The sequence below is a fragment of the Camelus bactrianus genome, chromosome X (genome assembly GCF_048773025.1).
Source record: "Camelus bactrianus isolate YW-2024 breed Bactrian camel chromosome X, ASM4877302v1, whole genome shotgun sequence".
Lineage (NCBI taxonomy): Eukaryota > Metazoa > Chordata > Mammalia > Artiodactyla > Camelidae > Camelus > Camelus bactrianus.
The window spans coordinates 80,824,425-80,849,762 of record NC_133575.1 but is presented as its reverse complement, the minus strand read 5'-3'; the positions used below and the strand labels follow the sequence as shown (position 1 = coordinate 80,849,762).

Sequence of the window (25,338 nt, the reverse complement as noted above, 5' to 3'; positions counted from 1 at the left end):
AACTTCTTTCTGATTGCATGATAATTGACCAGAGTTACATATTTTCCCTAAATATTTATTTCCTCGTCTGTGAGCTAGAAGTGGATGTACACATCAAATAACAGTGTAGTAAGAGTAAAAGAAAGAATGCACATAACTTAAGCAGCATTGTTCCTGGCATTTAACAAATTCTCAATGTATGTTAGCTGAACATATAATTACCTGTATTCCTCTCAGCCAACCAGGAAAAGAATAAAGATTAGTGGTTGGAGACTGGGGAAGTTAATGCATTTTGTCCAATCCAGTATTCTCCCCTGGCACTGTTATGTGAACAGACCTGAAGAGATCCTCTGCTGGGAAATGGGCGGTGTGGGAAGTTCCTTGCTGGCTGAAGTGAAACTGGTGAGCTCTGGTTGTAGGTAGTTGACATTCTGGCATCCACTGTTTCAGTCTGCATCCAGGCCATGGTCTTAGGGTTCCTAAGTCCCTGCCCACTGTGGACTCTGCTCTGACTTCAGGCCTTTTACATCAACCGACCCTATCAGCACCATGTGATAATGTAAATGTGAAATTGTACTATTTGCAGCCATAATAATAATGTAAGAGAGAAAAAAGGTTATCACTGAATATGGCTATTAATTATGGGTTTTTTCTATACTTTTCCCACAATCTTTATTTAAAACAGATTGCAATAGATACTGTTTTTAGCCATAGGTCAGTGCCATCTGGTGAAGACATCCAATATTATGACAGAGATTTGAGGGGATGTCAGGGGATTTTATTTGTTATAAATATCACATTTTGTTTTATTTTTTAAAGTTGTGGTTTCTTTTCATTTTATTTACTTTAGGGGGGAGGTAACTAGGCTTATTTATTGATTTTTTAAATGGAGGTACTGGGGATTGAACCCAGGACTTGTGCTTGCTAAGCACTGCACTCTATTACCTATTTTATATACAGTAGTGTGTATCTGTTCATCTCAAACTCCTAGTTTATCCCTGCCCCCTACTTTCCCTTTGGTAACCTTAAGTTTGTTTTCTATGTCTGTGAGTCTATTTCTGTTTTATAAATTCATTTGTATCATTTTTTAGATTCCATATATAAGTGCTATCTTTCTCTGTCTGACCTACTTCACTTAATATGATAATCTCTCCATGTTGCTGCAAATGATATTATGTCATTCTTTTTTATGACTGAGTAATATACATATATATTATACTCTTTATCTATTCATCTGTCAATGGACATTTAGGTTGCTTCCATGTCTTGGCTATTGTAAATAGTGCTGCTATGAACATTGGGGTGTATGTATCTTTTCTAATTAGAGTTTTCATCTTTTCTGGATATATGTCCAGGCGTGGGATTTCAGGATCATATGGTAAGTCTATTTTTAGTTTTTAAAGTAACCTCCCATACTGTTCTCCATAGTGGCTGCACTAATTTACATTCCTACCAACAGTGTAGGAAGGTTCCTTCTTCTCCACACCCTCTCCAGCATTTATTATCTGTAGACTTTTTAATGATGGTGGCAATAATGAATTTTTAATTTCCCTATATTATTCCCAGCAATGCATATTATGTCTCACTGTAGAACATAGTGAAAGAACCACTGGTATGCTTATGTTTTTTGACGTATTTCTCAGATATTCAAAGATGTACTCCTTATTTCTTTTTGACACCTCTGACTTCTGCCTTAGACGCACTCTCCTACCTCCTTCTTCTTTCTGTGATTTGGTGAATCAGTAGTTAAAATTCATTTCAGCCAATACTGTCCTCCTTCCTGTGGCCCAGTGATATAAACAGACCATTTCAGTCAGTAAATTGAAAACCATGGAAAAGTTAATTACATCCATAAGAATGAATGCATTCTTTAAATAAGGTTAATGAGTCCAATGTAACATCACTGTTGTGAGAAGATTGGGAAACTATGGGAAAAGTCTATCCCATAGCAGGCTTTCATCAATTGTTACTCTCTGCCACATTCCACCTCCTCTCTCCTGTGAAAGAAATTACTTTGGCATTCACTTAATCGCATTACTGTCATAGAGAGGGAAACAGGAAAGTAGGTGCTTAGTGTCATAACGTATGACTGAGATGATTGAGATTTGGTGGCATTTTTGTGTTATGGCATGTCACCAAATGGAGTTAGGGAATGGGGAGAAAATTAACTAACTACTTTCTTTTATTTCATGCATTATTCTCTCTCTTCTTTTTACTGTTTGATTGAACAGCAGACAGAGAATTTTCCATGAAGCCTAAGAGGGAAGAAGTAACTCCATAATTTAATATATATTTGTTGACTGCTATAGTCCAAAGACAGAAAATTGTAAGTGCCACACAGAGGTCAGCGGGCTGCAGAAAACCACTGCTAATCTTACAGGTCCTTCAAAGCCTTTGGGTACAAGACTTGAAGAAGAATGTTAAGGCTACCACAAAAACTCATGTTTTATGTCTGTCAGAGTCTATATAAAGAATGGCTTTTATCTCCATTCTATTTTAAAATGTTTATCGTTGATGGGACCTAAAACATATTCAGAATCCTGCTGGCCACAAAGTCTGGGAAGTGTAATTCATAGGCTTCCAGATTCTGCAACACAGGGAAGAGCATAGATAAAGATGGATGCCACATAGAAGTGATATCACATGGTATTTTTCTTTCTCTCTGTGGCTTACTTCACTTAGTATGATGATCTTCAGGTCTATCCATGTTGCTGCAAATTGCATTATTTTATTCTTTCTTTATGGCTGAGTAGTATTCCATTGTATAATTATACCGTAACTTCTTTATCCAGTCATCTGTTAATGGATATGGTGAAATAAGCCACAAAGAGAAATACTATATGGTATCACATGTAGAATGTAAGAAAAAAAGGACATAAATGAACTTATTTACAAAACAGACAGACTTACAGACATAGAAAACAAACTTACGGTTACCAGGGTGAAAGGAGGTGGGGAGGGATAAACTGGGAGTTTGGGATTTGCTGATACTAACTACTATATATAAAATAGACAAACAACAAGGTCTCACTGTATAGCACAGGGAACTATAGTCAATACCTTGTAATGGCCTATAATGAAAAAGAATATGAAAAGGAAAAGATATATGTATAAATGAATCATTATGCTGTACTCCAGAAGCTAACACAACATTGTAAATTGACTATACTTAAATAAAAAAAAAAGCAGGGGATGGAAAGGCTTCCCAGGGCTAGCTGACAATATCTGGAAAAGCCCTCTGAGTTTTATTACTCTAACCTTTCTGATTTAAAAACAAATCCCTGATTCTCTATATTAACTCTTTTCTGTTTGAAATACCTAGTGCAGTTACTATTTTGCTGACTGAATCCTGAGTGATGCACACTCCCCAGAGATTCTGATTGAATAGTTCTTATACAATGGATTGTGATTCATATTTTGAGGAACAATGCTTTTGAGAGAGTTCCCCCTCCCATAGTGAAAGGAATAAAATTACACTCCCCTTTTTATGCTTACCTTGTCCTGCTGGCTATTTCAGTGAACTATTTCCTGTCCATGACCTACCAAGTAAGTTCTTTGATGAGTAAAAGCTGCAATAACTTAGAGAAGGACAGAATAGAAGACTAGAGAAATGACTCAGGTAATAGTGGATCAATTACTAAGCCACAAAAACAACATAAAGATATGTCCTTAAGAGCCCAGCACTCCAAGTTTCTGAATTTGCTATTTAGCTCCAGCCAGTTGTTGCCAGTCAGGAATCCACAACCAATACTGCCAATCTTCAAATGACTTTAAGAGATTTTTTTCCTTTCATGTGAAATGCCTCTTTTAAATGTTGACCAGGAAGTAAATAAATAATTGTGTAGTTAAAACGAAACATATCTGTGGGCCAGATCTGAGGACTTAGGGACCCAGGCCTAGGGACCACTAGTTTGCAGCCTTTGCCCTAGGACTTTACTGTGCTGGATCATGAGGAGTTAAAATAAAACAAACTACCTTTTGTTACAAAATGGTCCCAGGCTATGCAGAAGAGAGTCACACAAAAATATGCACGATATAGGTGTAGCACAGAGGAGGGTGTAATTAAGTTTAAGCAGGGACAGAACATGTTACCTGGAGGAAGTGATCTATTACTTGGGTTTCAAGGGATATGTAGGGATTCAGTAGGCAGGTGCCTAATGTGGGGGAAGGGGCATTTCAGGAAGAAGGAGCAACATATACAATAAAATTACATCATGAAATAGCATAGTTTTTATAGGAATCTGTAAAAAGATTTCATATTGCTGAATCATAAACTAAAAGCAGTGTGGGGAGGTGGGGACTGTGGAAGGGGACAATAGGGAAGTGAAGGGGAGACTAATAGTGTGAAGCTGTGTCCCTTGTCCAACAAGCAGAGGGGGGGCAGTGATAAATGGCAACAATATGGAAATACATTGGAAGGATTGAGATCAGAGGAAAGGAGACCAATGGGACAGATTTCACAGTTCTGGTAAGAGATTATGAGAACTTGAAATAGGTGAATGGAACTGAGACTGGAAAGGAGAGCATATCCAAGAGAAACTTTTGCACAGATGCACCAGGACACATACCCATCAACAGGGAAATGGATGGATATTGTACATCGTTGACAGTAAATTAAACTGTAGTGAGTGAACTACAGCTACATGGATGAATCTTAGGAACAAAATTTTAGTGAAAGAAACAAGTCCCAAAATGCTAGCTAGAAAAATATATCATTTTTTCTGAGATTTTAAAACAAAAAACTGAACAACATTGTGTAGACATACATCTATGTGCTAAGAATTATGGAAATAATATAAATCAAGATACTGATTTCTTTGGGAAGTGAAGTTGTGGAAAAGATGATGAAATTTAAATGATCAGTAATATTCTAGTTTTTTTGTTTGTTTGTTTGTTTGTTTTGTTTGGTACTGGATTCCTAGGTTTTTATTGTAATTTAGATGGGTAGATCCATAGATAAGCCGTCCTTTAGGGTCCCTGATGAAAATACGTCATGACCAAGGCTTCTGCTTTTTTTTGTTCACTGTACTGAGGGCTGTTAAGATAGACAGGAGATGTATTTTTGAGGTATTTTTGAAGTGGACTCAGCTGGTTTTCAGACATTTTTCCCCCTTAATTTGGTTTTAGATTAGCTCTTCCAACGGAGGACGCCTCACTGTGTGAGGCCACGTGCTTTTACATCCCGCGCTTTTTGCCCTTTGCCCTTGGCCACCGTCGCGTCCCCTCCAAAGGGAGGCGGGTGACGCCACGCTGTGGGGGAAGGGGAAGGGTGGCGCGCGAGTCTGAAGCGTTCCTATTGGTGGAGAGAAGGAGCGAAAATGAGGCTTGAGCCCAACCGAGGAAAAGAGGGGTGAGGGGGCGGGGCTAAGCGGGAGGCGGGGCTATAGAAGCTTAACGGGAGCGAGGCGCAAGTGCAGTTGTCGGCGCGTCGCTGCGATGGCCGCGGCGCCGAGCCCATTCACACCGCTGGCGGCAGAGTCTTCCCCTCAGGAAGCTACCGTCTCTGCCGCCTCCTACACCGCCTGCGCAGCGGCGGCGGCGGCGGCGGCAGCGGTTGTGCCTGCCTCCTCCGCCACCACCCCTGCCTGCCCGCCTGCCGGTGGCTGTGGTGACGGCGGCGGCGGCGGCTCCACTATGGCGGCGGCGGGGCGGGGGGGCAGTAGTTTTAAAGTAGACACCCGCCCTTGCCTCAGAGAAGGTGAGTTCCCGTCCCGGGGTGTGGGGGCGGCCCCATCTCCTTTGCTGCCTCTTCTGCCCGTCTGAGATCGGACTGGGCGCGGTTCGCCTCCGCCCCACCCCCCACCTGCTGTGGCGCAGTAATGGCCAAGCTTGCCCCGCCCCGCCCCGCCCCACCGTTGTAGCCAGTGTGTCAGCCGGACTGAAGCAGAGAGGGGCTTTCCTACCTCCCCCTCCCCCGAAATGGATCGGAGGGGCACCCCAGGGAAAGGAACTTAAGGTATTCACAAGGCAGAAGTTCGAAGGGAAAAAACAATACTACATAATTTCTTTCCCAGCCAGGGCGCTTTAGTATTCTCTAGGAAGCTGAGATGTGATTTGGTGAAAGAGAGGAGGCCAGGTAGTGAAGTGCAGTAGAACTAGAAGGTCAGGGAAAGGGAAGGGGGACTGACAGAAAAAGGAGACAGAGATGAGAGAGGAAAGGCCAAAGAAATAAGTGGGAGGAAACCTCCCTGTGGTGAAATTCAGCATCTTGTAGTGTAGAAACTTGCCGTAGGGTATTTAAGGAGAGACCAGATTAGAAATTTGAGGAGGTTAGAGTGTATACTTGAGCTTTAAGGTAGGATCGGTTGGATTTTAGGATCTTAGGGTCTGGTGGAGGGGGTTGTATTGAGCAAGAGACTGGCAGAAGCACAGACTTCAGGAACCACTTTGGAGAATTTTCTTTGGCTATTTGAAGGTGTGACCTTGTAAAGCAGGGTTTACAGGCCCATCTTTAAGGTGGTTTGGGTTTTAAAACATGTTGTTTTACTTACCAACACTTATTACTCCTAACAAAAAGATATTTCTTGATTATTTCAGTAGTAGTGGTATTTAGTTCACACAAAGTATTATATACTTGTAAACAGCCTACTAATAGCAAACTGTAAAATTTGCCATTGAAATGTGTTTTAAAGCAGTTTTGGAAATGCTTCTTAGATGGTCGAGACCGAGTCCACCACAGAAGATCTCAGTAAAGCATTTTGCCATTGTAAATTTCATAGTTAATTTCCAGTATTTTCTGTGTTACCTTGTGCTGCTAATTTGCCTCCAAAGTGAAAGGTCGTGGACACCAAAATAGAGTAGAATAATCTAAGTTACTTTTTCTTAGGAGGACACCCCATTAAAATTATCCCATAAAAATAATTTTCTCTTCACATTCTTAAATGATCCCATAACCTTTGACACCTTTCACTTTGGAGGAATGGCAAAGCAGTGAAAAAAAATCCCTTACAGTATTTGTCATAGGCACATTACATAAATGGCACTAATTAAATATGGAAGTTAGAAATACACTGTAATATGATAATGTTTTTTATTTATTAACTCTCATACTGAAGGCAACCTTTGAAAGACTATTTTGTGTCTTCAGTCAGCCTGGAGTTGTACAATTTTTCTGGGATGAAAATATGAAGTCTTCTGAATTTTTTGTTTTTATACCAGAATTTCTGTGTACAACCAGCATGAAGGAGAAAATAGTTTTATAAGTGATCAAGATCACAATTCATTCTGGCTCCCATGGCCTTTTCACAGTAAGGTTTAGGACCAACATCTCATAGAAAAATGGCTTTTTGCCTGGCTCTGTGACTGGCTTGGTTGCAGTATCTTTGAATGTATGCAGTTATTAATGGCTTTAAGAGATATAAATTAAGAAAGCAGCAGCAATACTATGTCTATAATGTTGTTAGCTGGTAAAAAATGAGGATAGCCCTAGAATAGGGGTCTGGTGCAGTGAACCTAGGTTAGATTTTTCTGACTGTTAACAGATCCCAAGCTTCCTGGATTTGGGTTTTGACATTTCTGAAATAGAGGTATTGAACTAACCAGACTCCGAGGTTTATTTCAGATCTGAAAGTATAAACCATGATTTTGCAGTTCTGCATTGCTATTCCTTCGATGGCATTTCCATGGCTGTGCACTAGAACAGTGATTCATAGGCCATAGAAACCTTGATCAAGAGTTATGACCTGACATTCAGTGAGTAATGAAGTCTTTGTTGTTAGTGCTGAGACAATTTACTAGGATATGAGAAACCAAATACAATTGCTACCTAAAAATTACCTCTTGCCATTTCATTTTGGGTAAGTATCCTTCGTTAACTGTTCAGTCCAAACCAAAACTCTTACCTTTTCACTTAACAAATGGTATAGTACACTGTCCAAAACACTATTGGATCTCAAAATATTTTTGTTTAGATATTTATAAAGGCCATAAAAGATTACCAGTTATGATAGTGGATAAAGGAGAAGAGAGAAAACTGTTTCTATGTGGTATGCCAATATCTTTTGCTTGTTTGTTTTCTAAGTCCTAGTTAGGAGATGGCTCTAAAAGGTGGCAAAGAATTGTTAAGATTCCGATATTACAAGTCCAGTCCAGATAGGACCCTTAAAAGTGATTTGATAAAGCATTTGCTGATCCATTTTCAACTATAATCAATACGCCTGAGGATTTCATCTGTCTTGGGGTTGGTAATGAGCAATGTCAGTGAAGATTAGAAATTGCCAAGCAGGGAAGATTAGCTTTCAAAAGTTAGAAATGGGAAATTGGGCAATCAACTTAAAAACAAATCAGCAAACAAAAGAAATGCCAAGTGAACACATATGAAAAGATACATACTTACCCCAAATTCATGGTAAGGGGAGTCATGAGATTTTGTAGGACCCTTCATATTTCATTCAGTGAAGTTTTTCAAAAATGTTTGATGGCTCAGAAATGAATTTTCACCTACTATTGATGTTGTGATGTAATCATAGTAAAAATCAACACAAAAATAAACAAAATCCCTCTTTTTTTATTTCCCTCTTCCTTTTAAGAAAAATTATTAAATAGATTATCTTTTAGATTGGAGGACATCCTGGCTAATTTTATTTAGTTAATAATCTGCTTACATAGCAATTACCTAACAAGACTTTCCTTTGTCTAAGTAGTATTCAGTAAAGTTTCAAGTACACCATAAGAAAACCTAGTTAATAGCCTTTCCTTCATGTGTTCAAGAATCATTTATTGAACACGTGTGTGTGCACGTGTGCATGTGCCAGGCACTTGGCTCAGTGCCCAGAATATACAAATGAACTAGACCCAGCTATATTATGGAGCTCAATAGTAGTGCTTGATAGTAAAATTATAAAATAAATACAATAATTGTGAAAAATGCAGTCTTAAGTATAACTAGTCAGACTCCTGAACTGTCAAGACTGTTCCATTGTTTATTATAAATCTGTACTCTGCCCATGGTGTCTCAAATACTATACGCACACTTAAACTCATTATATTATACATCTAATGTTAGTACTAAGGAAAAATAACTAGCCAGCTGTCAGAGTTAATTTGTACTTCTCTGCATTTGTCAGGGTGGGGATCTGTGGAGAGAGGTTAATAACCATTTCTTAGTTTCTGACCCTCTGTCTTTATTAGGTGTCAGTATGTGAAAATATTGACTAAGCATCTATATTCATCAGCATCTACTATATTCATCACATATAACTGTTAGGATATGAACTTTGATTCTTTTTCACCTAAAACCAGTCTTGCAGATCCATCCTTCCATTTACTAACCTGTTGGAATGAAGGGCATGGTGGCCTTCTGATGCCATGGGATCAAGTAAGTTAGTGGATTTACACAGGACTCAAATTCAGTTTTTAACTTCACAAGCATTACTCCTGAGCTGGCTAGCCACAGAGTACTTACGATTATGAAGGTCAAGGACTTAGTTTAAATAAAGACAAAGTAAATATTAAACATAAGTACTCCCAATTATTTTGTTAATTCCATTGCATTTTGTAATTGTTAATATGCCAGGAGAAAGTCTTCATTATTTTTTGATTGTGATAATCTGTGCAAAATAGCCAGAACTTGCCAAACTCATAGGTCAGGTACTAATCTTCACTGAGAAAGTAAGCATACTAGATGGCATTATAGCTATGAGTGTTCATAATGCTGACAGGTACAGATCTACATTTCTGGTACAATTAATATATCTGAAAACTCCTTAAATGGAGTGAGTGTGACCTTTAAGAGAAAAAACGAGTTAAAACTCCTTGGCAAGGTTAACATGGTCAGTCTCCTATAACTTAGTGTTGTGTTCTGCTCATTCTTTCCTAACACTATGATGGTATTAAAAGATTGCAAAGGCCAAATCAGCTATTTAGAAAAATCCTTTTTAATCGAGATTGTTTGAGGGAGGTTATCTCTCAAGATACAATCATGGAGAATATAACACATGTGCTCTGTGTAGAACTAAAATGATTATTTCTCAGATTTCTTAATGTCTCCTGATTTCAAATCTGTGACTAAGAATGACATACATGTTTTTAGTATTGAAGCCAACTCTTGAGATTTGTTCCATTCTTGTCACTTAAAATATGATATGCAAGGCATTCATTTACAATGCTAGTTTTTTTTTTTTGCATCAAGATCAGTTGGAATATGAAATTCCCACTTCCACAAAGCATAAAATAGTTAATAGCTATTCTTGCCATAAACATCTGATTGGATTGTCTTGAGGAGGAAATTTTATGTTTTGTACAGCTAAATCTAATTGTCATGTAACAAATGCAAGTAAGATTCATTTTTACTAAATTTAGCCAGTTATAAAGTTGTCACCTAATTTGGATAAGCTTTAACTTCTTATCAGTGTAACTGAAGAAAACGAAACAAGAGTGAGCAGAGAAAGTTCTGTTACTTAGAACTGAAGAGATGTGATGATCTTCTGGTTCCTTTCCTGAGAGATCTTTCAAGGTTTTAAATTCCATTAGCGAGAGTGAACCAAATCATAAGGACAGATTTCATTATTCTTTTCTGACTCAAGCCATAAATGTTACTATTTTGTCATAGAAATCTATTTCATCCTAAATTGTCTGGTGTTATCTAATAGTATTAGAAGAAAATTTCAAATATGATAATATACATTTCACACTCAATTGCGTTTTTTATACAGAAACTTTAGCATAGTAGTGCAACTATTTGGAGTAGGCCCAATCAAACAAAGGCCTCTAAAAAGTGAGTTTCTGGCAAGTGAATCTTTTTTGCTTTTTATATCATCAAAGGCACATATTCTGGTACAAGCTGAGTGGCATATTTTTATATCAACATAGGGGAATTTAGTAATGTCCAAGTCCATAGAATGTGAATTATTAGTACTCATATTTGTATTTCACTGACTTAAGAACATCCCTCTGTTATTACAAATGTTTTCCCCAGACTACTTGGCTTATTTTATGGTCCAAGTCTACCTGAACCTAGAATCATATCTTAAATTGTAGCTTCCCCAATCCTTTATTTTCTATAATCTCTCTGGGTCTTAGCTTCCTCATTTATAAATGAGGACATTAGACTAAATCAGTTATAAACTGAAGGCAGTTTTGCCCCATAAGGGACATATGGCAGTGTCTGGAGATATATTTGATTGTGACAATGGGGAAATGCTACCACCTTCTAGTGGCCAGGGATGCTGCTAAATATTCCTACAATGCATTGAACAGTCCCTCACAACAATGAATTATATGGCCCAAAGTGAAAATAGTGCCAAGACTGAGAAAGTCAGGACTAGATTATCTCTAAAATAACTCTAATATGAAATAAAATGATTATATATAATCTTAAGTAAAAAACTCAAAGCTTCTAGATTAGAAAACAAGCATATTTTGTGTGCCTGCATATGTTAAACATTTTTAAAACTTTTAGTTCATTTAATATTCACCACATCCTGGGAGAAACATTGTATTTCTGTGCTTTTTTGATGGAAAAAAAATGGCTCAGAGTGGTTAAATAATTTTCTCCAGTTTACATAGTTATAGAGATAAGATTTGAATCTGTTTGAGCAACTCAAAAGTTTATTTTTTTCCTACTACTGTCCAATGTTCTACTACTTAGTTTTTACTACTACCCAGTGCTGTAGGTCAGTTCCCCTCATTCCAAATTATATTGAAAGTTTTATTTTCTCAAGGCATGTAATCATTCCTTGAGTAAGGGAATAAAGAATTTAAACACTTTCATTAATAGAAAATTGATTGATTCATTCTGTAACCAAAGGCTACAGCCATACATAAACATAATCAAATTGTAAGAGCATCAAATATACAAACTCTCTTATCAGATCACATTTACAATTTGTCATACAACCACTCTCATTTAAAATAGTCTTCATAAATGTTATTCAATAGAGAATCATTTACGTTGTGATAGCAAAACAGAGGTTTATTACTTGCTCATGCAGTTTCTTCTGAGACGAGGTTGACTCTGCCCTTCATGTTATCCTTTGGGGAGAAGAAGGTGCTTTGTCTTTTTTTTCAACATTTTATTTTATTTTTATAGTAGTATGATATACATAACATAAAACTTTCCATTTTGAGCATTTTTTAAGTGTGTATTTCAGTGACATTCATGTATGCAACCTTCACCACTGTCCATCACCAGAATGTATTCATTGTCCCAAACTGAAACTCTCTCTGTAGGTCATAGTTTTGTCCCATGACCATATTTCTCCATTCTAAAGAACTTGCTGATGTGTCTAATTTCTGGAAAATAGTGGATATTTAAAAGTTATACTTAATCTTTTCCAGATCCTGTCAGTTTAAGCCCTCATTCCATTATCAAACTTAGCTTCTCTTCCCATTGTGAACTTAGTTTTTGACAATATTTGCTTATTCCCCATGGCTTTTGTTTTATGTTAAAACACAAAGAAATGGTATCAGCACCGTAAACTCCTGTATGCTTCAAAGACAGTATGTCCCAATTCATATTTGAGAAAACGCCATTGTATCATAAGATCTCACTATCAGTCTGCACAAAACTGTGCTTCTATTCTGGGTCTAAAATCTTGCTCCCCTATCCAATATCTGTTCTCCAACTTTATGATAGCATACAAAATTCAAATATGTCAGGTAATGAAGAACAGCCTGAGAAGTACTATGCTAGGAATATTAAAAGCAATATGCCTAAAATTAACCAGGAGGTATTTACCTTCCCATGTTTAAAGAAGTTTATTTGCTACATATGAGAAATGAAATCACATTTCACAGCATTCAGTATTTTGTCATTTGATAATCTAATGTGTAATCTACTTATATTTTTACCCTTTGCTCTCAAACCAAATTAGATTGAAAGATGCAGGACCATCTGCCATGAATTTGGTGTATTCATTGTCATTGAAGAAAACTGAGACACTTATACCTAAATTATAACCAAAATAATACTCTCATTTGCTAGAAAGACAATTTCTTTCTGATACTAGCTATAATGATTAAAACCTTATACTTCTTAATAGAAATGCTGTGCATGTTTTGCAAGGAAATATTTTGGAGAGAACTAGCTTTAGTGTTAGGACATAAACAAGGGCATGCAGATAATGGAGGAGTAGGGGAAGAAATACTAGGAGATTTTGAATTTTTAGGCCTCTAAAGTCTATATGAAATATATAGCTGCTTAAAACTTCAAGTCATATCCCAGAGATTCTCATTAATTGGTCTAAGGTGGAGCTTGGGCATTGGTATGTTTTAAAAACAACCTAGGTGATTTGCATGTGCAGCCAGCGTTGAGAACTATCTTGGTGGAAGATTGAACAAGGATCACGAGGTTGGCTGTTTAAAGAGATTACTTGGGGACTCTAAAAACACAGATTCTTTGGCCTCAACCCTGGAGTTTTAAATAGATTTGAGATAGTGCCAAGCAATATTTTCTTTTTCTTTATTTTCTTCCTTCCATACTTTTTTCAAAAATTTCTTCAGGTTAGACTAAAGCTCAGTTAGCTTGGTAAGTATCGTAGATGACAAGACTTTTATATTAATCAGCTTAGTTACTAAATAGATATTGGACAGCCATTTTGTGTAAGGATCTGAGCCTGTCCTATAGCACAGTGATTCTGAACATGGCTGATCATGAGACTCATTTGTGGGTGGATTGGACCACCCACAGAGATTTTTATTTTAATTCAGCATGTTTGATTTTGAAAAGCTGTTCATGTGAATTTGATGTGAAACCCTGATTAAGAATGATTTTTACATGAAGATTATTCCTGAAATTTTGAATGTAGATTTAATCATCTTTAAATTAGGGAAACATGCTATTTAAATAAAATTAGGGTAATGCTTTTAAGTCCCTTTTAATGTGCATGGTCACTCTGCCTTTTTTAATTTAGATTTTTGTATTTTAATTTTTTGATTCACTGAAGTCAGAATATTGACATATTCATTTTATTACATCCACAAAGAGAGTTTGCCATTGACAAGTAATTGTAGATGAATTTACTGGAGGTAAGGTCAAAGCTCCACTTCTTGCACCAGAAACATTACTTAGGCTTAAATGCAATAGATCTAAAGGTTTATATTCATGGCAAGTTTTAAGCTCAGGCTTTAATACTCTCTATGCCTGCAACTGATTCCTAATCCACATCTCTATTTTGTCATTTCTTTTCCCTTATTTAATGCAGAATTAAGTCCAAATGCCCTAATGAAGCCAATTATGATTTGGCCTCATTCCAAACTTTCAATTATTGTCTTTCATACTCTTGTCTCCCTCCAGATACCTTTATTCCACTCTTTTAATCTGAATTTTATACATCTTTTAAAGCTTAGTTCAAAACCTGTTCTCCTCTACAAAGCTTTTCCCAAACTCCTCAGCAGGAACACATTGTACTTATATCACTTATTACATTTTAATCTTGGGATCATAGTTCTTTCTATACACATCTTATCTTCCTTACTAAGTTGTAAATTCCTTGAGATCAGGAATTATTCACTTGCTTTTGTCATTTCCAACATGTGGGACAGTTATGTATGTATAATGGAAGAAGTCAAGATAAAACAAAGTTTGAGTTCCAGCTCCATCAAATAACACATGTGACAAGTTATTTTGATTTCAGTTAATCCCAATTCCCTAACCTTCAGAATGTGGAAAATACCACTTACCTTACAGGTTTTTGCTTTAAGGACTAAAGGGGTAAGCTGTTATCTTGTTTACACATAGAAAACCTTCAATAAATGCCCATTCTTTTTTCTTATCTCTTTCCAAAATATCCACCACAATACTTTGAAACTAACCTCAGTAAATACTAATAAAGCTAAATGATGCCCAAGACAATGAAAATCTGAACTAGGTTAGTGTTTTGGGGAATGAAAAGGAAGAGATGGGTATGAAATAACAATATAAGCTAGAATTTACATGAAACAGTGATTTGCTGGGGAGAAGAGTGGCTGAGATTTTGAGCCTGGAATATTAAATGCCATTTAACAAAGAAAAACAGACCAACAACTTGTTTGAGGAAATGAATCAAAGGCAGTAAGTCTAGGCATACCATTCTAAAGGAAAAGTTGTAGGAGTACCTGTAACTTCGTGGACTTCATAGAAATGATCTGGGGCATCAGTAATGAAAGGCTGGGTTAAAATGCTCAGCCTTGGTATTTCCTATGTTGAGTATCAGTGTCAAACTTTAACTATTAGAAGTGGGGAAATACGGAAATAAAGATTGATCTAGGAAAGAAATGGGTGTTAAATTTTAGGAATTCTTGAACCTCTAAGTTAGTAGTTTCCTTTTGTCTTCTTAACGGAAAATTTCTCACTGTAATAAGTTATATTGCCACCAAATGATAATATATACTTATTTTAATGATTTTATCCTGCAGATACACTAATAAATTTTTGGCAGAATACATTACAGCTGTTAAGAACTTTAGGTAGAAGTGTGGACCTCAAGTGTAAATTCAGAAAGTTTTGGCATATGTTACTTATCACAGTGAGAAGCACTATAGCATAATTTCTAGATGTTAGTATATGAACATTACTTTATAGCTTTGGGGGCTTGTGTGAGACTTGTTTGGCCAGGTGAGTGTGCTAATGTTTGTACAATGATGGAAAATGTTTGCCTACTATGGGCAAAGTTTGTTTGTGGTTCCCTGTAGATTTTAGATAACACTGGAGCCATAGCTCCAGTGGAGCGACAGTCTTATAACAATGCCTTTTTTAGGATTGACTACTGTAAGACAAAATTTCAAGGCCGGGTTTTTTTAATCCTGCCTTCTATTATTGGTGCCCCAAATCATTCCACGAAGCTCATGAAGTTACTGGTACCCCTGTAACTTTCCCTTTGGAATGGCATTGCCTTATCATATTAGGGAAATAACTCTTGCCATATCCTGCATTAGAGGCATACTTAATATGTGCATATTAAATTGCATACTTGATAAGCAAAAAGCTTTTGCTGTAGCCCCACAAGAACTCAGATTTGAGGTGGTATATGAAATAATACATAGTTGAAGAATGAAAATGATACTTCTAAATGTTAATTGATATATAGTCTCATTACCCTTTATTTATTCATAGATATGACTTGGAATGAACAGGAAAAGACTGAATTTTTTAAAGATAACTTTTGTAGTATATGTGGAGTAGTGCTGCAGTTTGAATCACAGCGGATTTCACATTATGAGGTAGGTTAAAATTAACAGGAATAGAGTCTAATAGGTTTTTAAATGTAGTAGATAAAATTTATTTATTATCTTTTTTTTTTTTTGATTCTTATGAAAATCCTCTGAAGTAGGTGGTTTTAATTCCCTTTGACGGATGGGATGAGGAGACTGGCTCAGAGGAGGGGCAGTAACTTACTAGCTTAAGCTTGGGGAATTCAGGTTTAAACTCAGCCTTTTTGACTCCAAAGCATGTTTTCTTGTCTTCATACCATTCTGCCTCCCTTTCCATATATCAAGCCACTACTACTTTGTATCCTTGTAGTAAATGTAAGGAAAGTTTTATAAAGCTTGAATAGGATACTGTTACTGTGAATCAAGGGATATTATTGAACTCCAGAGTCTGTCTTCCTTTACAGTAAATGAAGGTTAAAAACAAAATGAACCAGTCTTGCACTTGACGTAGCCACATGCTTTTAGGCACAGAACCGTAGCATTCTAGAGCTAAAAGAGGGAATGTTTAATGTTCTTACTTCTTTAGTTTATTGATTAGAAAACTGAGACCCAGAGGGATAGTGATTCTCCATGGCTTATCTTGGTATGACTAAGCTTAAAAATGATTTCTTCTGGTTTCATATTCAGTGTTCTTTCCTTTCATTTGCTGCTGTCTCCCATTTCTACATCATATTATGAACTAATGAATTTTTTTGTATCTGGTATCTGCAGTACCAAAAGTATTAAAAGAAATGTAAAACCACTTATACTTTTTTAAACACCTCATCTTGTTTTGCCCGTTGCTAATCTTATTGGCAGTAATATTTGAGTCCTTATGTTGGTTGGGATTCAGTTACTATAATTCCAGGTAGTGAAACTATGTTGGCTGTGGATTGAGAGGACCTAGGTTCAAGTCTTAACTCCACCATTGTTGTATAACCCTGGGCAAGTCATTTTATCTCTCTGAGAATGTTTCTTGAACCTGCAAAATCGGGGTGGTAAAATCTGTCTTACAATACTTGTGAGAATTAAATGAAATCAAATATGTGAGCCTGCCTAGCACATCTGGGACCCCAAAGCTCAAAGATTTAGAGTTAGTAAAGAAAGACACATAATCAAAGGGCTCTGTGATAACTGTGGTTGGAACCATTTGAATTTAAATTTAAAAAGTCACTTTTTATGTGCTTATGCAGTGTAGAAAATATACAAAAATACAAGAAAGTAAAAACCAATCATAATTCTATCACTTGTAGGTAACCATCATTTAATTAACTTCTCTTTAGCTTATATGATTCCAGTATGCTTTCTAAACTCACACACACACACATTTTTACAAAAGAGAAGTGTGTATGTCGTTTTGTACTTGTTTTTTCATGAAAGAGCATATTCTGAATACTTTGTCCTATCATTACATATTTTTATTTTTCTATAAACTTTAGTGTCTATAATGCATTATGTTATATGATGCTGTAGCATATTTTTTAATTTAAATTTCAGTGGCATCTGTAAGTTTGGTGCTTAAGCTTGTTAAATAATCAAATCAAAACTATACATGACTTTCCATATATTTGAAAGCATTTCTGTGAAAATATCCTACTTGAAAAGGTGTTTTTTTTTTTCTTTTTAATATACAGCTTGGTTAAATACTGTCAGACTATCTCAGCATAGCATTTATTATACATGTAAAATAGAATAGTACTATAGAAGCTTTGAATTTTAATAAGATTGCACTTATTAATATTTCCCTTCATATGTATACTTATATGTTTAAGAAACCATTCTCTGTAATTTTGTCATATAGATATTTCCATTTTCTTCTAATACTTAAAAAATTTATTTGTTATGTTAAAGTGTTTAATCCATCTGGTATTGATTTTCACCTATGGAGGGTGGTAAAATTGTTTTCTATGTAGATAGCCGGGTGTCCCAGCACTGTTTATTCAACAGTCTGTCCTTGCCCACAGATTTGTAGTGGCATCTCTGTCATATGCTAATTTTCATACACACATACATACATATATATGTTTATTCTGTTTTATTCTGTTACTCTGTTTTATTGTATTACTCTATTTGCCTGTCTCTAAAATAATTTCACCTTATTGCTATAGCTTTAAAATATGTCATGATGCCTGGTAGGGAAAATTTATATGAAAAAAAATCATTATAAAGTTAAAAGACAGACCACAGATTGAGTAATATTTATAACCCATGTAACTAACAAAGGATTAGTGTCTAGAATATATAAAGAATTTCACATCAGTTAGAACAAGAAACAACCCAATAGAAAAATGGGAAAGTGATATGAACAGGCTATAGAAGAGATACTCAACTTTACAAGTGATCTTATGGGAAATGCAAGTTAAAGTGATAATGAACTATCTTACCAAAACCATCATGCTGGCAAAAATTAAAATCTAATAGCACTTAACACTTCGGGAGCATATAGGAATTAAAAAGCACTCATATATGCTACATTTAGAGATGTAAACTGCTTCAACATCTTTGGAAAGAAATTTTACAATACCTATTAAAGTTGAAAACCCTCATACCTTACAAGCCAAGAAGTCCATGTCTAGGTATCTACTTTAAAGAAACACTTGGACATGTGTTTTAGGAGATATACATGTTCAGTGCAGAAATGCTTGTAATAGCAAAATAAATATAAACATAACTGCCTTCAATAGGGGAGTTGATGGGTAGCATATGAAGTGGAATATTATGCAGCATGTAATATGAATGAACTAGAGCTATATGTATCAACATGGAAAATCTGATATAATAGTAAAAAAGCAAGTTGAAAAGGATATGAATGGAATGATTCCATTTTCATAAAAATTTTAAAATGACAGTAGTATATAATATTGTTTATGGGTACATGCATATCTAGTAAAAGAATAAAAATATGGAAGAAAATGACATAGACCAACTTTAAGACAGTGGTTACCTATGAGGAGAGACTGAGGAGAAAAGTATTGTTGACATAAAGAGATAGGAGTATATGTAAAATTTTACATCTTTTGAAAAGGAGCTTTGAAAGGAATACAGCAAAATGTTAATATCTGTTAAAACTGGGTAGTGGGTATGTTCTTCAGTTATATTATTTCCTGTGTTTTTTTTTATGTGATTGATAGATATCACAATTTAAAATGCTGCAGAGAGAGAGTGATTGCTGCAGAGTATGTACTCAGGAATATTAGTTTCCTTTCTACCAACACCGGCATTTTAGTTATTATGTATTTTGTTATACATTTGTTGAAAGGTTTTTCTAATATGCTTAACCTAGAAGGGTTAATTTCTTCATATAAAAGAATTTGAGAGGGAAGTAGTGCAGGACTGATGTGACAGCTCCATAACATGAGAAACCTAAGCATTTTCTGTCTTTCTGCTTTGATGAACTAGCTTCTGTCCTCAAGATTCTCCATAGTCCCAGATGACTCCTGGAACTCTGACCTTTACATCTTAATTCCAGAAACAGGAATGAAGAAGGCTAGGAGGGCTTATCACTGAGCCTGTTAGGAGGTTTCCCTCAAGTTCCACCCAGCACTTCAGATTACATCTTATTGGCCAGAGTATAGTCACATGGTTACATCTTGTTGAAAGGGAGGCTGAAACATGCAGTCTTTTAAAAAGCTGGGTATGGAGTTCAAAATTTGAAGATACTGACAGGTATATATAGAATAGATAAACAAGATTATACTGTATAGCACAGGGGAATGTATACAAGATCCTGTGGTAGCTCACAGTGAAAAAGTATGCGACAATGAATATATATATGTTCATGTATGACTGAAAAATTGTGCTCTACACTGGAATTTGACACAACATTGTAAACTGAGTATAACTCAATAAAATAAAACTTAAAAAAATAAATAAAAAGCTGGGTATATTGCCCAAGATGTGTATCTAAAGAAGAAGAAATGTGTTACTGGACAAAAACTAGGAGTCTCGGTCAAAAACAAGAACCTAAAAGTTATTGGCCTCTAAATTATAGCATTGTTTTCATTTTAACTGAGATTTGGAGATTTTAAAGCATGTGAAGCTTTTTCATAGACTTGGTACATACCAAATATATTCCAACTTATAGGTACTGTTCTCAAATGCAAAGAGGTGTAAATTTGGCATCCCTCTGTTATTGAATAAACACAGTCATATCATATCTTTTTTCAGAGTGAAAAACATGCTCAAAATGTTAGGTTTTATTTTCAAATGCATGGGGAACAAAATGAAGTGCCTGTTAAGAAAATGAAGATGGATGTTAGGAATTTCCAGGTGAGTGGCCTGTGTTGCTGTAGTAATTCAAAACTTTTAGTTACTGAATCATTCTAACAAGATTGTGCTTATTTCAGGTGCATAGGAGTGAAGTAGTGGACAGAAACAAATTTTGTGATCTCTGCAACATGATTTTTAGCTCCTCAGTAGTTGCTCAGTCTCACTATGTGGGGAAAGTCCATGCTAAAAAACTGAAGCAATTAATGGAGGAGCGTGATCAGGTATCTCCATCAGGATTTCAGCCGGAGATGGGTAAGATTACGTTTACCTCTTTAGCTTCAATACAGGGTCTCTCTATCGTTGTTTCCTAACTCTGCCATCCATTTTTTGATTGGCGAGACTTTCACTCTGCTTCAATAACTTAATTCTTCTTTTGCTCTGTTAATCCCTTTCTGTGTTCTTGTCTTTTAATATGGGGATCATAATTCCTAGCTGAATTTTAAGAAAAGTTATGACCACTCCTTCTCAATTTATTAAATCCAAATAAAAGCAAGTGATTTGCTATGCTGTTGTAAAGACACAACAATAAGCCTGACATCTCTAGTTTCTAATCAAATCAAAATCTTAGGTCCTTCTTACTTCTTTCCCTTGGCATCTTCTTTTTTTGCTTTAGTACTTTTCAAAACGTTATCTCATAATGTGTTGTCAGACCAGTGTCTTCACCATAATATACTTATAGTGCAGCATTTTCTGACTGTAACTGTAAGGGAAAAAATAGATGTTATGGAATCTCCTTCTACCCTAATAGCTTATTCCTTTCTTCCTATGACTGTAAAGAAAAAGTAACACCAGCATTATCAATCAGCAGTTATTGAGTACTTATTTTATGCTAGATCCCAAAGATAATAGAGAACTGTAAAATGTTGCCTCTTTCCTCCTTCCAGTGATGTTGGGCCACCAGTACATGAGAGAACTGACCCATAGATCTCATTTCTGGCTTGAAGTGGCAGAGTACACCCTGGAAAACCCAACTTGTATTTTGAAAATTTTGTGTGCTGGAACAAAAAATAATATGATTAACCCTCTGGAATAAATAATTTACCACATTCATAGTAGCTTCAACACTTTAGGAATAAAGCATACTTGGTGTGGAAATTTTACTAACATTAATTTCCAACTCACTGTGTAGGCCTCATCAGCATTAAAGTATATTGCCATCTTAATAAATGAAAGTAGAATTATTTTTGAATTTATTCTAGTTTCTCTAATTTTTATATATTTGTTTTTCTGCCTGTCAGTGGAAGGAGGGCCAGAATCAGTGTACTCTACAAGAGAAAGCACATTGTAAAGCCATATCTTTAGTCCCCCAAATCCATTAATTTGGGCTCAGAGAGGAGACTAAATGAAAGAGCTCTGAAATAACTGTAATTGTGGAACTGTATAATTTCATTAGCCTTAAACAACTGTATAAATTTTATTTTGATATAGACATCACAAATCTGAAATGAATAGATGACTTACTTACTTATCAAGAAAGACACCAACTTAGAAGTTGGTACCATCCATTTACCCTCACTAATTTCAACAACCATCCTAAAATAGCTCATGCTTTCATTGATGTTTCAAATGAATATAATTCACTTGAAATGAATGCTTGATGCTGAACATTCCTTCCTGTATCTTTGTTGGAGAAACTTGATAACAGACTTGTATTCAAATTTCTATTCTCAGAGAAGGAAATTCTTTTTAACCTGAGTACGTTTATCCAACAGCCCTGTGTGGAAAAATGTTCAGATATAGTAGGTTTTTAAAGAACTCTAAATTTCCTTAATACTTTATAATGAATGCAACTCTAGTAGCTGAACTCATGTTGATCATTTTCATTACGACTATTTCAGCAGGTGTGCCTATTACTACTTCTGCAGAGTCAACTTTTCTGAAGCCCCTTGCTGTCAAGCCTCCTCCAGGTGGGATTAAAGACAAGACTATGCCTTCCTCTTCCAGCCCTGCTTTGGATTTGAATAATCCAAACAAGTATTGCAAGCTCTGTCCTGCTTCCTTTAATAGTCCATTAATGGCCCAACAACATTATGTTGGGAAAAAACACAAAAGAAATGAAGCTAGGAAGAAGTTTGTAGACAAGATAAGAGAGAAACCTCTTCCAGCAAAATCAGATGCAAATGGTAAACAGTAAAAATATCCCAAATCTCTTTCTTAGGAAGTTTATATTTTATAAAACATACTGGCTTATGTATATACCATTTTACTCTTATTGAATAGGAAGTTGATAATACTCATGGGATCATAGAATTTTAGATAAGTAAGGACTTTTGAGTCCATCTAAGTCTGTTGGTTTTCTAGCAAATGAGACACAGAAAGGTTTAGATGATCCTTATTAATTACAGAATCAAATATAGGTATTCTCATGTTTCATATTATATCATAGGTACCTAAATAAGTATTTTAAATTAGTATCATGTTGTTATATCATTGAATCACTAAGAATGACTTAAGTGTCTCTTGGGTGCTTGGGTAGTCATTCTTGGGAGTACAAATGAGGATATAGCATATTCGTTGAAAGGGCAAGTGTGTAAACTAGTTGGGTTAATAACACATCATTGCAAGAGGCTGCAGACATGGATTTTTGTGTATATATTTCTGGTAACCAGAGGAGTGAAACATTATAGTTCAGACAGTCTTCATAGAGGGAGTATATGATTTAGATTGGTAGAAGTGGGAAGGAGAGAGGATGAACAAAGGAACTGAGAAAGAGTAGCAAGAATTCAGGCACAGTAAAGATTCTGATCCTGACTGGAGTGATCCACTTGCTCTTCTAACCATATTTTTTTTTCATTTTTTTCCTCCACAGGCATCTTCTCACTACTAGTGTATTTTATTACCTTTTCATATTCTCTCTTTCATCCACTTCTTTTCCTCCACTCACTATTATTTTTCAATTCTTTCCTTACTGGACCTTTCTGCTTCATGTGAAAATGTTCATTACTCCCTCCTTGAGGCTCTATTCTTTGTCATACGTAACTCCTTATGCTCTGAATCTTCCCCTGTGTTTCTATTCCTGTTCTGTTTCCTTTGGGGGCTCTTTTTAAAATTCATTGCCTAAATGTGGGTGTTCTCAAGGTTGCATTCTTGACCTTAATCTATAAACATGATATATTCCATTCCCCTGATTTCATCTCTTATCTGTATGCTTATGACCTTTCTGTCAAGCACTAGACTCATATATCCAAATGGCAGCTACTGCTGCACTTGGATACCTCATAGCCGTTTCAGATCCACTCAGTCATTCAAAGTAGAAACCTGTAGTTAACTATATATCCCCCAAACCATGTTCTTCACTTTCTGCATTTAATGAAGCACCAAGCCATTACTGTTTTACCTCCTGTATATTACTGTTCCCTTATCTTCAGCTCTGCTTTTCCCACATTAGTTCAGGCTCTCAACATCTTTTCTAGAGCTTTGCTACTCAAAGTGTGATTTGTGGCTAGCATCTCAAGCATCACTTGGAATCTTGTTAGAAAAAAGAATCTCAGGCCTCATTGCAGACTTACTGAATCATAATCTTCATTTTTAAAAGATCCCTAGGGGATTTGTACTCACAAAAAATTTTGAGAAGCATTGTTCTAGAATATTGCCACAACATCCTAACTACTCTCCTTGCCATCAGTTTTGTCTTCCCAAATCCACCCTCAGTTTAACTACTAGCGTGTTTCACCTAAGTGTACATCTTTGCATGTCATTCCCCTGCTTAAAAATCCTTGTTTCTCTATTTTCTAAGGATAATTATGTGGGTCAGAACCTGCAAACTGCTTATAGTTTCCAGAAACTATTACACCATTTTTTTTATCTCTGTGTCCTTCTTCATGCTGCCATTTGGCATGGAACATCTTCGTGTCCCTTTTCTCTTGACTAACTCCTTCTCATTCTTTATCATGCTACTTCCCTGGAAGCCTTTTTACTTCCTTCAAGGCTTATCTTCTGTGCTTCCTTAACCTGCATATCTAATTCTCTCTCCTTGTGTCTTTATCTCCCATTAGAGTGTAAATTCTTTGAGGGAAGGGACTTCATCTAACTCATCTATATTTCCAGTACTAGAGATAGAAACTGGCACAGAGTAGGCCTACTTCGATAGAGATTAGTTTAATGTATGAATCAGTGAACAATTAGTCTTTATATATTGAGTGCTAACTCTATGTTTGTACTGTTAAGTTTGCTATTTAATGTGATTCAACATATTCCCCCTAAGTTACATACAGATGTATGTTTTTATCTAGGAATTTAAAGAATGTTTATTTAGGCAAGTATAGAAATAGAAGTGGTAGGGCTTCTGAAAGGAGCAGATGTTTGGAGAAATGATAAACTTCCACTTATTAGGGTATTTTTCCTATTGCTGTGCTGAGGCTTATCTGAAGTAAATGGCTTCTAGTTTAGTGGCATTAGGTAAATTAGAACTTAGAAGTGTGTGCACTCTGGTCACTTCTGAAAGGAGGGTCATTTTAGCACTCTGAAGTTTCAAGGTTATTAGAATGAGAGAAGGAGGATTTTGGTGAAATTTTCAACTGGCCAGGGAGTGGGTACTAATCATCAGCATAATTTACTCCAGTCATCAAAATCATTTTACACTAGCCTCTGAAGCTAGAGCTCAAAGTACAGATTTTTAACCCTGCCTTGACTATTTCATTTTGAGAACAGTAAACATTGGAGGATTAAAAAATGGCTGGAGAATTTAAATTAGTTAATGAGAATTTTAAAGAACAGCAGCAGAAGAAGTTCATATTATAAGTGAGCAAGTGGTAAGATAAAAACAATTTAACATGTGCCACCTTCACTATTTTTACTCTTCACCCATTTTCCTCCTTTCTGTCTCTGCCTTCTTTTCTATCTTCTATTATTTATATGTTTCTGCTATATCTAATCTCTTTCTCCTTTTCTTCATCATTCTTATTGCTTCGTTCATGTCCCTCATCCAGCCCAGATCTTTATTAGCACAGGAATGGCTACCATAACGATATGGAACTAAAGTAT

The 25,338-nt window shown here is 35.9% G+C and overlaps 1 protein-coding gene across 9 annotated transcripts in view; it reads left to right on the top strand.

Annotated features, from left to right (window-relative positions):
- The first annotated feature begins 5,375 nt into the window (after positions 1-5,375).
- Positions 5,376-25,338, top strand: part of ZMAT1 (zinc finger matrin-type 1) — a 29,420-nt gene continuing 9,457 nt past the window's right edge. For 2 of the 9 annotated variants that reach the window (XM_074358858.1, XM_074358854.1), the window contains exon 1: positions 23,288-25,334. Coding sequence is in view for 5 of the 9 variants with exons in the window: in XM_074358850.1 (XP_074214951.1) it covers positions 5,416-5,677; positions 16,010-16,116; positions 20,254-20,355; positions 20,433-20,607; positions 22,194-22,262 (715 nt within the window). In the remaining 4 variants the exon portion in view is untranslated. The other 7 variants (XM_074358859.1, XM_074358855.1, XM_074358851.1 and 4 more) reach the window with 6 other exon arrangements.